An 11,925-nucleotide genomic window follows, 5' to 3' on the forward strand; every position below is an offset into this window, starting at 1 on the left:
ATGTGTTGTAGCTAGGGCTGGGCGTTTCGTTTCGGTTCTTCGGAACCGGACCGAACCGAACCGTTAAAACGGTATTTTTCCCGACCCGAAACCGCTGTTATTTTTCGAACGGTACCATTTTTACAGAACCGAATTTTTTCGGAAATGAACCGAACCGAACTTTAAAAATCCCGGAAAACCGAATATTTTTAAAGAAAATCTATCATTTTTTTTAATAAAACTCGAAACTGAACCGAACCGATACCGAAACCGAACCGAACATAATACAATAAAAAATCCGATTGGTACCTATTTTTATAAAACCGAAAGAACCGAACCGATCTATTCCGTCCCAAACCCGAACCGTTTCCCGAAACGTCTATCCTTAGTTGTAGCAATATACTAAATGGTGGCTCTAACTCGTAAAGAAATAAACAAAATATTTTTCAATCTAGATTCGAGTCGTTATTCCAAGTTAATGTCGATTTTTAATTAGTAATATTGAGACTCTTATCATCTCACCGTCTACGTTAACGACGTCGCCTTTTTTATTAATTTCTAATTCAATTTAATTTCGCACGATAAATGTTCTTCATGTCATGTTTATCTATAAAAAAAAATTCAACATAACGGATATATAACGGTCCATTATAATTTATAAATATTCGGAATAGACAAGTGGGGAGTATTATTCGACCACATGTTTATAGTCCCTTTTCTTACGATGTATTTGATAATGTCGCCAAATTCATATAACGTCAAGTGGGGAGTAATTTACAACATCTTTATCTTTACGACAATGTCGTTATATTAAATACATATAATATCAAGAATGAAATTAATTATATCAAATGGGGGGAATCAATTCAGCTGCCAGCCCGCTTTACAGCTTGTAAGAATACATTAAATTTAATTCATGAAATAAAATCATTGATTGGGTTCTTTTAGCTGATATTCGTAATAAACAAAGTTCTCATTTTTTTTAAAAAAAAAACTCTACAAGAACCATATAAGAAAAAAGACATACATGTATAACTCCAAGTAAAGATGAGTTTATATAAACACTAATAACCAGACCATATATTATTAACTATATATTATGAGCGCATTTCAACCCCCCCCAATGTAAAATCACGGGACAATTAAAAAACCTTTCATTTTAAATATAATATAGCGGAAGACATTATACAATACATGAGTACGTTTACATACGTACTCAAAGATAACAGTATATAATACAAGTGGTGCGAAAACTATAATACCCATATCTACTGATACATTACGTTTCCCCCTCATTGTCAGATCATTGTCAAGATCACGTGGTGGCAATATCGTAATTAATTAGACCATACTCGTGGTAGTCAAAATCGGTCAAACATCGTCCGATGATAATAATGACAGTTCAAATTTGGCAGGCTCGAATCAACTTCTATAAATGGAAACCATCGTCTGAAACTATCTCAGCGACTGAATCCACCATGGCTTCATACCTTCTTCACCATGTTATCTTCTTCTCCACTCTTCTTTTCATCTTCCTCTCTCCGACAACGTTTGCACAGATCTCGTTCCGACCAAAAGCCCTTGTCCTCCCGACGGCTAAAGACGCTTCTACCCTTCAGTACGTCGCCACCATCAACCAACGCACCCCTCTGGTTCCGGTGAAGGTCGTGGTCGACCTCGGCGGCCAATTCATGTGGGTCAACTGCGACAAGGGCTACGTCTCCTCCTCGTACCGCACGGTCCGGTGCCGCTCCGCCGCCTGCTCACTCGCCCATTCCTCCACTTGCGCCAGCTGCTTTGCCGGGCCAAAACCAGGCTGCAACAACGACACTTGTAGCGCCTTCCCCGGCAACACCGCCGCTCACACCAATACTATTGGCGAACTCGCTCAAGACGTTTTCTCCATCAACTCGACAAACGGGTCGAACCCGGGTCGGGCCGTGACCGTCCCCAGATTCGTCTTCGTTTGTGGGACTACGTTTTTGGTTGAAGGGCTTGCGAAAGGCGCGGTGGGTATGGCCGGTTTGGGCCGTACGAAGATCGCTCTCCCGTCTCAGTTCGCCGCCGCTTTCAGTTTCCGGCGGAAGTTCGCCGTGTGCCTGTCGTCGGGGACAGGCGTCGTCATATTCGGCGACGGACCCTACGTCTTCCTCCCCGGTATCGAGATTTCCCGGCTGACTTACACGCCGCTGTTCATCAACCCCGTGAGCACGGGCGGCGTGTCTTTTCAGAGCGAGACATCCACCGAGTATTTCATCGGCGTCAGTGGAATCATAATCAACAACAAGCCCGTGCCTTTGAACCAGACCCTCTTGAAGATCGACGACAAAGGGGTCGGTGGGACCAAGATCAGCACCGTGGACCCTTACACCGTGTTGGAGACGTCGATCTACAACGCCGTCGTGTCGGCGTTCGTCAGAGAGACGGCGGCGAAGAGAGTCAAGGCGGTGGCGCCGTTCGGTGCTTGCTTCAGCAGCAAGGGTGTGGGGAGCACGCGCCTGGGGCCGGCCGTGCCGGCGATCGACCTGGTGTTGCAGAACAAAGACGTCGTCTGGAGTATATTTGGGGCGAACTCGGTGGTGAGCGTCGGCAATGACGTCATGTGTCTGGGATTCGTGGACGGAGGAGTGAACCCGAGAACCTCCATCGTAATCGGAGGGTATCAGTTGGAGGATAATTTGATCCAGCTTGATTTGGCGGCGTCCAAGTTAGGGTTCAGTTCCACGTTGTTGGGACGTCGAACTACTTGCGCCAACTTTAATTTCACTTCCACTGTTTGATGAGACATTTGATGCGGATTGAATAAGAAAAGAGTTGATGTAATAAAGTGTTTTGTTGCAGAACAAAATCGCTTCAAGAAATCTACCATGTTTCCTCAGCTTCCTAAACCCTAAAATTGGCGACAAACAGCTCCCAAGTGGGTGCCCTAGGTGAGGGTGAATGAAGCACCTGGCCAAAACAATAAAAATGTTATAAATAAGACGCGTGAAATCATGCACAGATTTCAGAATAATACAACTAAAATTAATACACAATCAGTACAAAACGCACTAAAACAAATAATCCTTTTTTTTAAAACGTTTAAATACAAAACTTTATACATGGCTCATATGACTAAAACAGTCAAATGTTTTCGAAAATGAATACATTAAATGTTAGAAAATAATTTTAATCTGATTTTAAAAAAAGGGTGGCGAGAAATTACTGAGGAAGAATCGGCATTGAACCTAGAATGTCAAAAATCTAGCAGAAACTGTTGATGTGTTTCTCAAATATTATTGCCTCTGGGATCAAGAGAGAACTATAATCCTACTCTTGTAATTCACAAAATAGGTAAGAAATGCTTTGAAGTAAAAAAAAAAAAAGGATGACATCAATCTCTCTGTTCTTCTTCAACCATTCTCTCAGATCTCATTCACCTTGAAGAATTATATAACAAACAACTCAGCTCATCACTTTTGATACCACACCAGCTCCAACTGTCCTCCCTCCTTCCCTCAAGGCAAATCTTTGACCTGCACATCCCATCGTTTTCAATATTTGGTTATATCAAGACGTTACACTGCACTGATTGAGGGCACGCACCAGAGACAAGCAGGAATCGGTTATACCTGGCTCGAGCGGGACGGGCAGGATGAGTTCGAAAACTGCAGTGACATTGTCACCAGGCATAACCATCTTTACATTTTCGGGCAATTCCACTTTTCCTGTCACGTCTGCTGTCCTCAAGTAAAACTGAGGCCTGTAGTTAGAGAAGAAGGCGGTGTGACGTCCACCTTCGTCCTTTGTCAGCACGTAAATCTCTGCTTCGAACTTTTTGTATGTCTTGGTTGTTCCGGGCTTTGCAATCACCTATAAGCAACCACAGGAATTAACATCAGTGAAGTTGGTTATCCTATATTTGCCCAGATACCATTCTCGCATCCAAGACTCCAAGTGTTGATGCTGAACCAGTTCAGAAACTAAGTGAGATGAATTCTGGATCGAGATACACAAGGGCAAATAGTAAGGAGAGCCTACCATGCCTCGCTGCACATCTTCTCTCTTCAACCCCCGCAACAAAAGTCCTACATTATCACCGGCCTAACATTGTCGAAAAACCAGATTGTTATTAGCACCATATGGACCAAAAATGTCAGTATAGAGTCCATAATTTCCCAGTTTCCAACTTACTTGTCCATTATCCAAAATTTTCTTGAACATCTCAACACCGGTAACCGTGGTTTTCAGTGGAGGCCCCTAAAGAGAAATTTTAAGGTGAGAAAAAAAAATCACAAGAAACTGCTTGGGTGTAATAGCACATTAACCAATACCAAATCAATTTTACAGAGTCCACCATTCTTCAGCAAAGAGAAATCGACTCATCACAAATCACCACAACTCACCTGCATTAAACCCAAAATCTCAACTTCTTCACCTACTTTGATGGTTCCCTGTTCTACACGACCGGTTGCAACAGTTCCACGCCCCTTCAAGAAACAGGCAATTATCAGACATCATATATAAAAATAAATGATAGATTAGTCTTTTAGTAGAAGATAATGTCACTCGGCTCGGAAGGTCTTTGAGTATAAAACTTTGAGAAGATACATATTCTAGTCACAATTACTAAGAGGAATTGCTCTGATAAGGGCATGGTACCTAGATCCTCTCATAAGGTCAAATAGAAGAAGATAAAAAATAAAAATAGCTGAAACTTGAATGACCAAGGCAAGAACATGGAAAACAGAGAAAGACTTCTTGTGGTAGCATTCCTTCTCAGACAAAAAAGAACAAGGACACGGATTGTATTACCTGAATTGAGAAAACATCTTCAATAGGCATCAGGAAGGGCTTGTCCAGTTGGCGAACTGGGTCAGGTATATATTCATCGACAGCATCCATTAGCTTCAATATAGCTTTCCTACCAATTTCATCATTAGTACCCTGCAGAGCAGACAAAGCAGATCCCCGGATGATAGGAATTTCATCCCCAGGAAACTTGTAGAAGCTGAGAAGTTCTGGCAGAGATAAAAGAGGCATTAGAAGTCTTGAACTTCCTAAGGACATGCTAAGAAAAAATTGCATGACAGAACAATTATACAAACCCCGTAGCTCCATCTCAACAAGCTCCAACAACTCCGGATCATCCACAGCATCAACTTTATTGAGAAAGCAGACAAGTGATGGAACACCAACCTATGTTACAGCAGTAATTGAGTTGTAGCTAAAAAAATCCAACTCATCGAGTAGCGCAAGTATTTGATCAGATCGCAAGTTCACAACCAGTCCTAACCTGACGTGCAAGTAGGATATGTTCCTTAGTCTGAGGCATGGGTCCATCTGGTGACGAAACCACCAGAATACCACCATCCATTTGGGCAGCACCGGTGATCATGTTCTGACAATTAGCAGACAAAGCTACAGAGTTAAAGGTTTATGGAAATTCTCTCCCAAAAGACAAAATTTATCTATCCTTGTACAACTATGCCAGAAAGCAATTCTGCTATATTATGATGCTTCCACACAGGCCAATTCTTTCAGTAATCATAGATCAAAATTCAAAACTCCAATCACTAAACAGAGAAATAAAACCACTATGTAGTATAAGTCGGCGAACGCTATGTTCCCATCTTACTTTAACATAATCTGCGTGTCCGGGGCAGTCAACGTGAGCATAATGGCGCTTTGCAGTCTCATACTCCACATGAGCCTACAAAACCATGTACAGTCCGTAAACACTACCAGCAAAGACATTCAGCATGATGCAAGCAACTTCCTCACGCGAGAAATAAAAAGTAGAGATAATCCAGACCGTTGCAATCGTGATTCCTCTCTTCTTCTCTTCAGGAGCTTTATCGATTTCATCAAAGGCGACAGCCTTTGCTTTTCCCTCTTCGGCCAGCACCTACATGGAATTAGGTTGCGTGATAAAACTGAAGACTTTCTCTTGATTCTTTATTGAGGTTTTGAAAATATAAGTCGGAGATTCATGCAGGAAAAATCTGAGTACTACCCACCTTTGTAATGGCAGCAGTTAGAGTGGTCTTCCCATGATCAACGTGTCCGATTGTTCCGACATTTACATGAGGTTTTCTGCCAATATAGTAATTGTAATTAGGAACCCGCGTCATAAGAACAAAATCTCGGGGAGAAAAAACTAAAAAGGTTAAAACATTTTCCAACAAAGGGAACTCATTTTCCTCTTCAACATTCTCCTATCACTACAGAAGCATAAAAATGTACGAATCAGGACCATTTCCACTCTAACCTATGTCCTAACACGGGTTCCAAAACAGACCACGGACCCTGCTGCTGATAAAAAATTCTATAAGAGGGGGATTGAGAGAGATCTGACAAAAACGAAAGAGAAGAAACTCACGTCCGAGTAAAAGTGGCCATCGATCTCCAGCAGGAGGCAGAGAAACTGGAGGAGAGGCGATCATCCCCTCCGACGAAAACGGACATCGAATAGGACGAGGGGATAGAGCCGCCGCAACGTAGTGAGTAGATCTGGGAAGAGAATGGGATGAGCCGCTTCGAGCTAGGGTTTCGAAGAGCCACGGACGCCATTGGAATACCGCAGAAAGGGTGGAGCCAAGATGAAACAGGGTCAATCGGAGAAGCGACTCGGACTATTTTTCGCCTTGGAACTGTGCAAGGGAGGTTTAGGGGAGGGTTAATTGAGGGTTTCAGTCGAATCCAAACATATATTCTGACGACCCGACCCGTTGACCCATTTAAACTTGGGCCTCCACTTAATTGGGCCCTTACTGAATTATCATGACAATCGTTCATATATATTATAGATCCAAAATATATTGTAATTGGGAGAGATATAAGAGTAAATTTAATTTTATAATGAGAGCATTTAATAATTTAAATTAATTTTTTAAAATTTCTTAAGAAATTAAACATTTTTTTATAAAGTATGTGCCCCACAATAGATCCGCCCGCCCATGTACATGCACTAAAACGTATTGTTATTATATATATGTATAACCGTTAAGATTACGTGGAAATGGGACCCACAAGGGCCCCACAACTTCATTTATATTATATATTCGAATCTACGCTTCGACATATGCTTTTGTTTAATTGTATCTTGTTTGAAGATTATAGTTTAAATTTATATCAATGTTAGAATTTATTTGAAATGATTTTCACTGAAACAATAAACAAGAAAAAAAAAAAAAAACATTTTACGTTCGTCGAATTCAAATTGATATTTTTTGCACACGTCATCTCTTGCGTCATTCCCTTTGAGGTCCCTCTCATGGTCATGGTTGGCTGATTAATCATGTGTCGTGTGCTAGTTTTTGAATACACACACATATATATATATATATATATATATATATATATATATATATCCACAAAATATATGCGTGCCATTTCCATGCATATATAATATATATGATCTGTCTTTCTATTCATTGCGAAAATCTTATCAAACAAAAAAAATAATCTCGAGACCCCTCTACTGCTTCATCGGCATCACATTTTTTGGCATCTTTCTCTGCTATGAAAATGAAGCTGAAAGAAGGTGTGCAAAGAAAAAAGAAAGTGAAGCCAGCCATAACATTTGCAGATGAGACTGTTTCAAAAGAGATTATTATCAAAGATGTAACATTTTTGCTAACATAGCAGCCTTGTATCTACATGCATTAGATCATGTGGTATTGGATTGGCTCAAAGTTGTTCAAATCTCATCCTTTTGGGAATCTTGGAAGCATTGCTCGTCCCAGTAGTAAGGGAACTTCAACCTTGCAGCTGTATGTGGCATAAACCAGTCGTCATAGATGAACCTGTATATAAAATGAAATGCCATTTCATGGGTATCCATCAACTGTTGACTGAGACAAAGAGATCGAAGCAGCACACTGTTGGGAGACACCATTGACAAATGCCAAAAGAACTAAGAAAAGACTAGGCATTGTAAGCAAGCAGACTATTAATGCATTCAATGGAAGATACTACATACACTTTGATAGGAGGACGGGAAATGATAACCAGAATCTGGAGGTCCTCATGTTCATCAGTATTCCAGACCTGTAAGCGACGTACCAGGTTGTCACGAGGTGGAATTTTATCACAACATATATAATTCAAATTTCAAATCTACACAGCGGAAATACTAGTTTAACAGAGTATGCGAGGAAAAAAACCTGATGAGCATCGTTGATTGGGATATAAAATGTACTGTTTGCGAAGATGGGAAATTCCAGCGGCTTCCCCGGGTATTTACCCTGCGAATTTTCAGCAAGATACAGTGTGCCCTTTCCCTTCAGGACGACGAAAACCTCTTCACAGGAGTGCCTGTGAATCGGTGTGTGTACACCTGGAGTAAGTGTTTGAAGCCATATTTCGACCTGCAATCCCGGTACAAAGATCATTATCCAGTGTTCAAAGCATGCATCCCTGTTAAACCTATGATACCGATCCCATCATTAGTCCAACTCTAAGAGCGAGTATATACACAAATGCGTTCTGTGGAGCCTAACATTGAGCTGGTGTCCTTTTGATATACCTCTTTCATCCCGTGCATTACTGAACCGGCGATAGTCATGTGGGAAAATCCTGATCTTCCATAGCTATCTTGAGGAAGCTCACTTATATTTCTCACTATCGGCAACGCTGCACACCATTCAAGAATTGAGATTCAAGAAACTAGTAAGAAGAACAGAGCCATAGCCACAAATAACTCTTAATTCCATTGAACAAAGGAACTGAGCTCAGTCTCTAATACAAGTCCACTGAATGCCATGTATCCTCTATAGCATATCAGCAACACGTTTTTTCTCTCCAAACCACTCGGTAAAATTTCTGGAAATCAGACAGCAAAATATGCTATCGTGTTCAGACAACAACAGATTCGCGTAGCTGTAGCAGAATCATAGAACATCGGTGCGAGTAACCAAGAGAAGAGACAGAAAGAGCAACAGAGAAACGAAATTCTTGAACTCCAGATTAAATAAATTGCAATCTCAGCACATTTCGTTTCAAGAAAAGCAGCAGAAACTCCGGAGGATAATAACGGAGAAGATAAAACTTGTTCTTCATCTACATATTCAAACGAGACCTTAGTTTCCAGTGGCGAGCGTGCAGAAAAGCGCGGGACGGGACTCACCGTTGTTGGAGCAAGGAGAAGCTCCTAGAGTAGTTCCAGAGGAGAAGAGGAGAACACTGGAGACGGTGAGAAATACGGTAATCGGAGACGACGACGGCGTCGGAGAAGAAGGTCCCATGATTTCGTCGGCGACTACAAAATCCAAAGAAATCTCTCGACCCAATGGAAGTTTTTGGAAATCTTTCAGCGTAATTTTGAATTATGCCCCAATAAAGCTCAATTTTTCAGATGAGACCCCGCGTAATTATTTAATAGTCAATAAACCCCTTGTTTAGTTTGTTAGCAATATTGGGGCATTTCTGTGAATTTAGTAAAATAGGAGGTGTGTTTCCAACGTTCGGTAAAACCAAGGGGGTTAACCATCGGAAAAAGGAGTCGCTGATGAGGTGAGGAGGATGCTCCAGCCAAAAACCTTACCCTTTACCTCTAAAACCCTCGCATCACCGGTTTCTTGCTCCATCGCCGGTGAGATTTCACTCTTAGTTCAACTATAACGGTTTCTTAGCTTCTGGGTTCTCTTCGAATTTATAAAGTTCGATGCTTTCACTGAAGAAAATGGTGACCAGTAAGTGGGGATTGTTTGATTTCAGTGTTCTTCGAGGTTTTGGAGTCATTATTGTTCGTGTAGTTTCTGGGTTAGTGCCTATTGTTTTCATTTGCTCGATGATAATCGTCGAAATTCGGTTGACGTTTGCGAACCCTCGACATGAACAGCCTGTTGTTCTTCCATTTTTGCAGGTGGAAATTGTGGGAAAATGAAGATTGGATTCTGCACGGGCTTTTCAAAACCTGGGTTTCTGCTCGTGCATTCGGAGCTGCCATCATTTTTGCCCCTTAAATCTCGGTTACTGAATGAGTATACTCTGTGCAAGTTGTGCAACCATAAGAAGAAGATTGGGATGAGCACTAGACTCCAATGCGCAATTGCTGGCAGAAACTTTGCATCAGATTCTGTGGAATCATCTGTGTCTAGAACGGACAGGTCTCGATCAGGGCGAAAGGGTGGGGCTTCATCGTCCTTGTATAGTCGTCCAAGTTTGTTGGATATGAAGATGGAAAAGGCTGCGAACCGTACTAGGGTTTACGAGTTTTTGCGTGGTATCGGTATCGTTCCTGACGAGCTTGATGGGTTGGAACTTCCTGTGACAGTTGATGTGATGAAGGAGCGTGTGGATTTTCTTCACAAGTTGGGGCTTACGATCGAAGACATCAACAATTACCCGCTTGTTCTTGGTTGTAGTGTAAAGAAAAACATGATCCCGGTTCTAGATTATCTGGGGAAACTAGGAGTGAGGAAATCCACATTTACCGAGTTTCTCAGAAGATATCCACAGGTTCTTCATGCTAGTGTTGTTATAGACATTGCTCCCGTGGTTAAGTATCTCCAAGGATTGGATATTAAACCGAAAGACGTACCTCGTGTTCTCGAGAGGTATCCAGAAGTTCTCGGGTTTAAGCTTGAAGGCACCATGAGCACTTCAGTCGCTTATCTGGTCGGGATAGGAGTAGCAAGGAGGGAAATTGGAGGTGTTTTAACTCGATATCCCGAGATTTTGGGGATGCGAGTAGCTCGAGTAATTAAGCCCTTTGTGGAGTATCTCGAGAGCTTGGGTATTCCAAAACTGGCCGTGGCTAGATTAATAGAGAAGCGGCCTCATATTCTCGGGTTTGAATTAGATGAGGCAGTGAAACCAAATGTGCAAACCCTGATAGATTTCAATGTCAGAGAAACATACCTTTCTTCTATAGTCGCACAGTATCCAGAAATTATAGGACTTGACCTGAAACCTAAGCTCGAGACACAAAGGAAGCTACTTTCTTCGGCCATTGATCTAAATCCTGACGATTTTGGCCGTGTCATCGAGAGAATGCCACAGTTTGTTAGCCTAAGCGATTCACCCATGCTAAAGCACATCGATTTCCTAAAGGAGTGTGGATTTTCGGTGGACCAAGTGAGGGTAATGGTCATCGGGTGTCCTCAAGTTCTGGCTCTGAACATCGGAATAATGAGGCTTAACTTCGAATACTTCCGGGTGGAAATGAAAAGGGCACTTGAAGATTTGGTAGAGTTTCCTGCTTTCTTTACATACGGGCTCGAATCCACCATAAAGCCGAGGCAGATAAAGGTTTCCAAGAAGGGAATCAAATGTTCGTTGGCCTGGATGCTCAACTGTTCGGATGAGAAGTTTGAACAGAGGATGAGCTATGACACAGTAGAGATGGATGGATCTGAAACCGAACCATCTTCTTTCGATATGAACTCACTGACGCAACCGCTAAGAGATGAATCTGATTACGAGGAAGATGATTCCGAGTTTGAGGACGAGGACGAGTATGCGTGATACAAAAGGTGGAATCGGCTGGGGACAAGACATAAGACAGGGCATGTTGCAGGTTTCTGATAGGTTTTGGACAGGGAAGAAAAAGATGTGTGTGTGTGTGTGTTTGGTGTGGTATTGATTGATGTTCAGAGGAGAATTCTGTGTATTCTTTAGCAGATGAATTCATGAGGCTATCTTTGTTGTCAAATGTATCCATGTTGCATTAAATTGATAAAAAGGAGACGAATTAATTGTTTTTATATTTAATTAATTAAATTAACAGGACGAGAGGAAAGTGCTCATTGAATGACTGAAATGCCCTTCGCCGGGGATAAATCTGTAATTTCAAGTATAATTTCAGCACCAACCCTCCTCTCGCGAAGAGAACCTCACGATCATTTCTTTCGTCTCTCGTCTGCTTGGCCCTCGCACTCTTCCCTTGTCACTGTTTCTCGCTCTCTTCACACTCTCGTAATATTCTCCGATCGCTCTTTCTTCGCCTCCTCGATTCTCTTC

The 11,925-nt window shown here is 41.8% G+C and overlaps 4 protein-coding genes across 6 annotated transcripts; 2 read left to right on the forward strand and 2 right to left on the reverse strand.

Moving 5' to 3' along the window:
- The first annotated feature begins 1,244 nt into the window (after positions 1-1,244).
- On the forward strand, positions 1,245-2,860 carry LOC104826001 (basic 7S globulin-like). The gene has a single exon (XM_010558486.2). It carries the CDS (start codon positions 1,365-1,367, stop codon positions 2,757-2,759), a length of 1,395 nt encoding a protein of 464 aa, XP_010556788.1. The 5' UTR covers positions 1,245-1,364; the 3' UTR covers positions 2,760-2,860.
- A 320-nt stretch (positions 2,861-3,180) lies between these two features.
- Positions 3,181-6,631, reverse strand: LOC104826002 (elongation factor Tu, mitochondrial). The gene is made up of 12 exons (XM_010558487.1): positions 6,341-6,631; positions 5,979-6,054; positions 5,774-5,866; positions 5,597-5,671; positions 5,255-5,359; positions 5,067-5,157; positions 4,774-4,979; positions 4,365-4,448; positions 4,153-4,218; positions 4,000-4,062; positions 3,591-3,831; positions 3,181-3,494 (listed from the first exon to the last, which is right to left on the reverse strand). Exons 1-12 carry the CDS (start codon positions 6,529-6,531, stop codon positions 3,424-3,426), a joined length of 1,362 nt encoding a protein of 453 aa, XP_010556789.1. The 5' UTR covers positions 6,532-6,631; the 3' UTR covers positions 3,181-3,423.
- Positions 6,632-7,371: 740 nt separating this feature from the next.
- On the reverse strand, positions 7,372-9,273 carry LOC104826003 (auxin-binding protein 1-like). Its single transcript, XM_010558488.2, has 5 exons — positions 9,089-9,273; positions 8,489-8,595; positions 8,127-8,330; positions 7,943-8,010; positions 7,372-7,766 (listed from the first exon to the last, which is right to left on the reverse strand). Exons 1-5 carry the CDS (start codon positions 9,204-9,206, stop codon positions 7,661-7,663), a joined length of 603 nt encoding a protein of 200 aa, XP_010556790.1. The 5' UTR covers positions 9,207-9,273; the 3' UTR covers positions 7,372-7,660.
- Positions 9,274-9,455: 182 nt separating this feature from the next.
- LOC104826004 (transcription termination factor MTERF4, chloroplastic-like) lies at positions 9,456-11,669 on the forward strand. Of its 3 annotated transcripts, none has more exons than XM_010558489.1 (2): positions 9,456-9,553; positions 9,827-11,669. In XM_010558489.1, the coding sequence occupies exons 1-2, from the start codon at positions 9,484-9,486 to the stop codon at positions 11,428-11,430; spliced, it is 1,674 nt and encodes a 557-aa protein (XP_010556791.1). In that variant the 5' UTR covers positions 9,456-9,483; the 3' UTR covers positions 11,431-11,669. The 3 variants fall into 3 exon arrangements, with proteins under 3 accessions (XP_010556791.1, XP_010556792.1, XP_010556793.1); XM_010558490.1 differs by lacking the exon at positions 9,456-9,553 and adding an exon at positions 9,560-9,653; XM_010558491.2 differs by lacking the exon at positions 9,456-9,553 and adding an exon at positions 9,561-9,723.
- The last annotated feature ends 256 nt before the right edge of the window (positions 11,670-11,925 follow it).

This window comes from Tarenaya hassleriana, unplaced genomic scaffold, assembly GCF_000463585.1.
Source record: "Tarenaya hassleriana unplaced genomic scaffold, ASM46358v1 Cleome5, whole genome shotgun sequence".
Classification (NCBI taxonomy): Eukaryota; Viridiplantae; Streptophyta; class Magnoliopsida; order Brassicales; family Cleomaceae; genus Tarenaya; species Tarenaya hassleriana.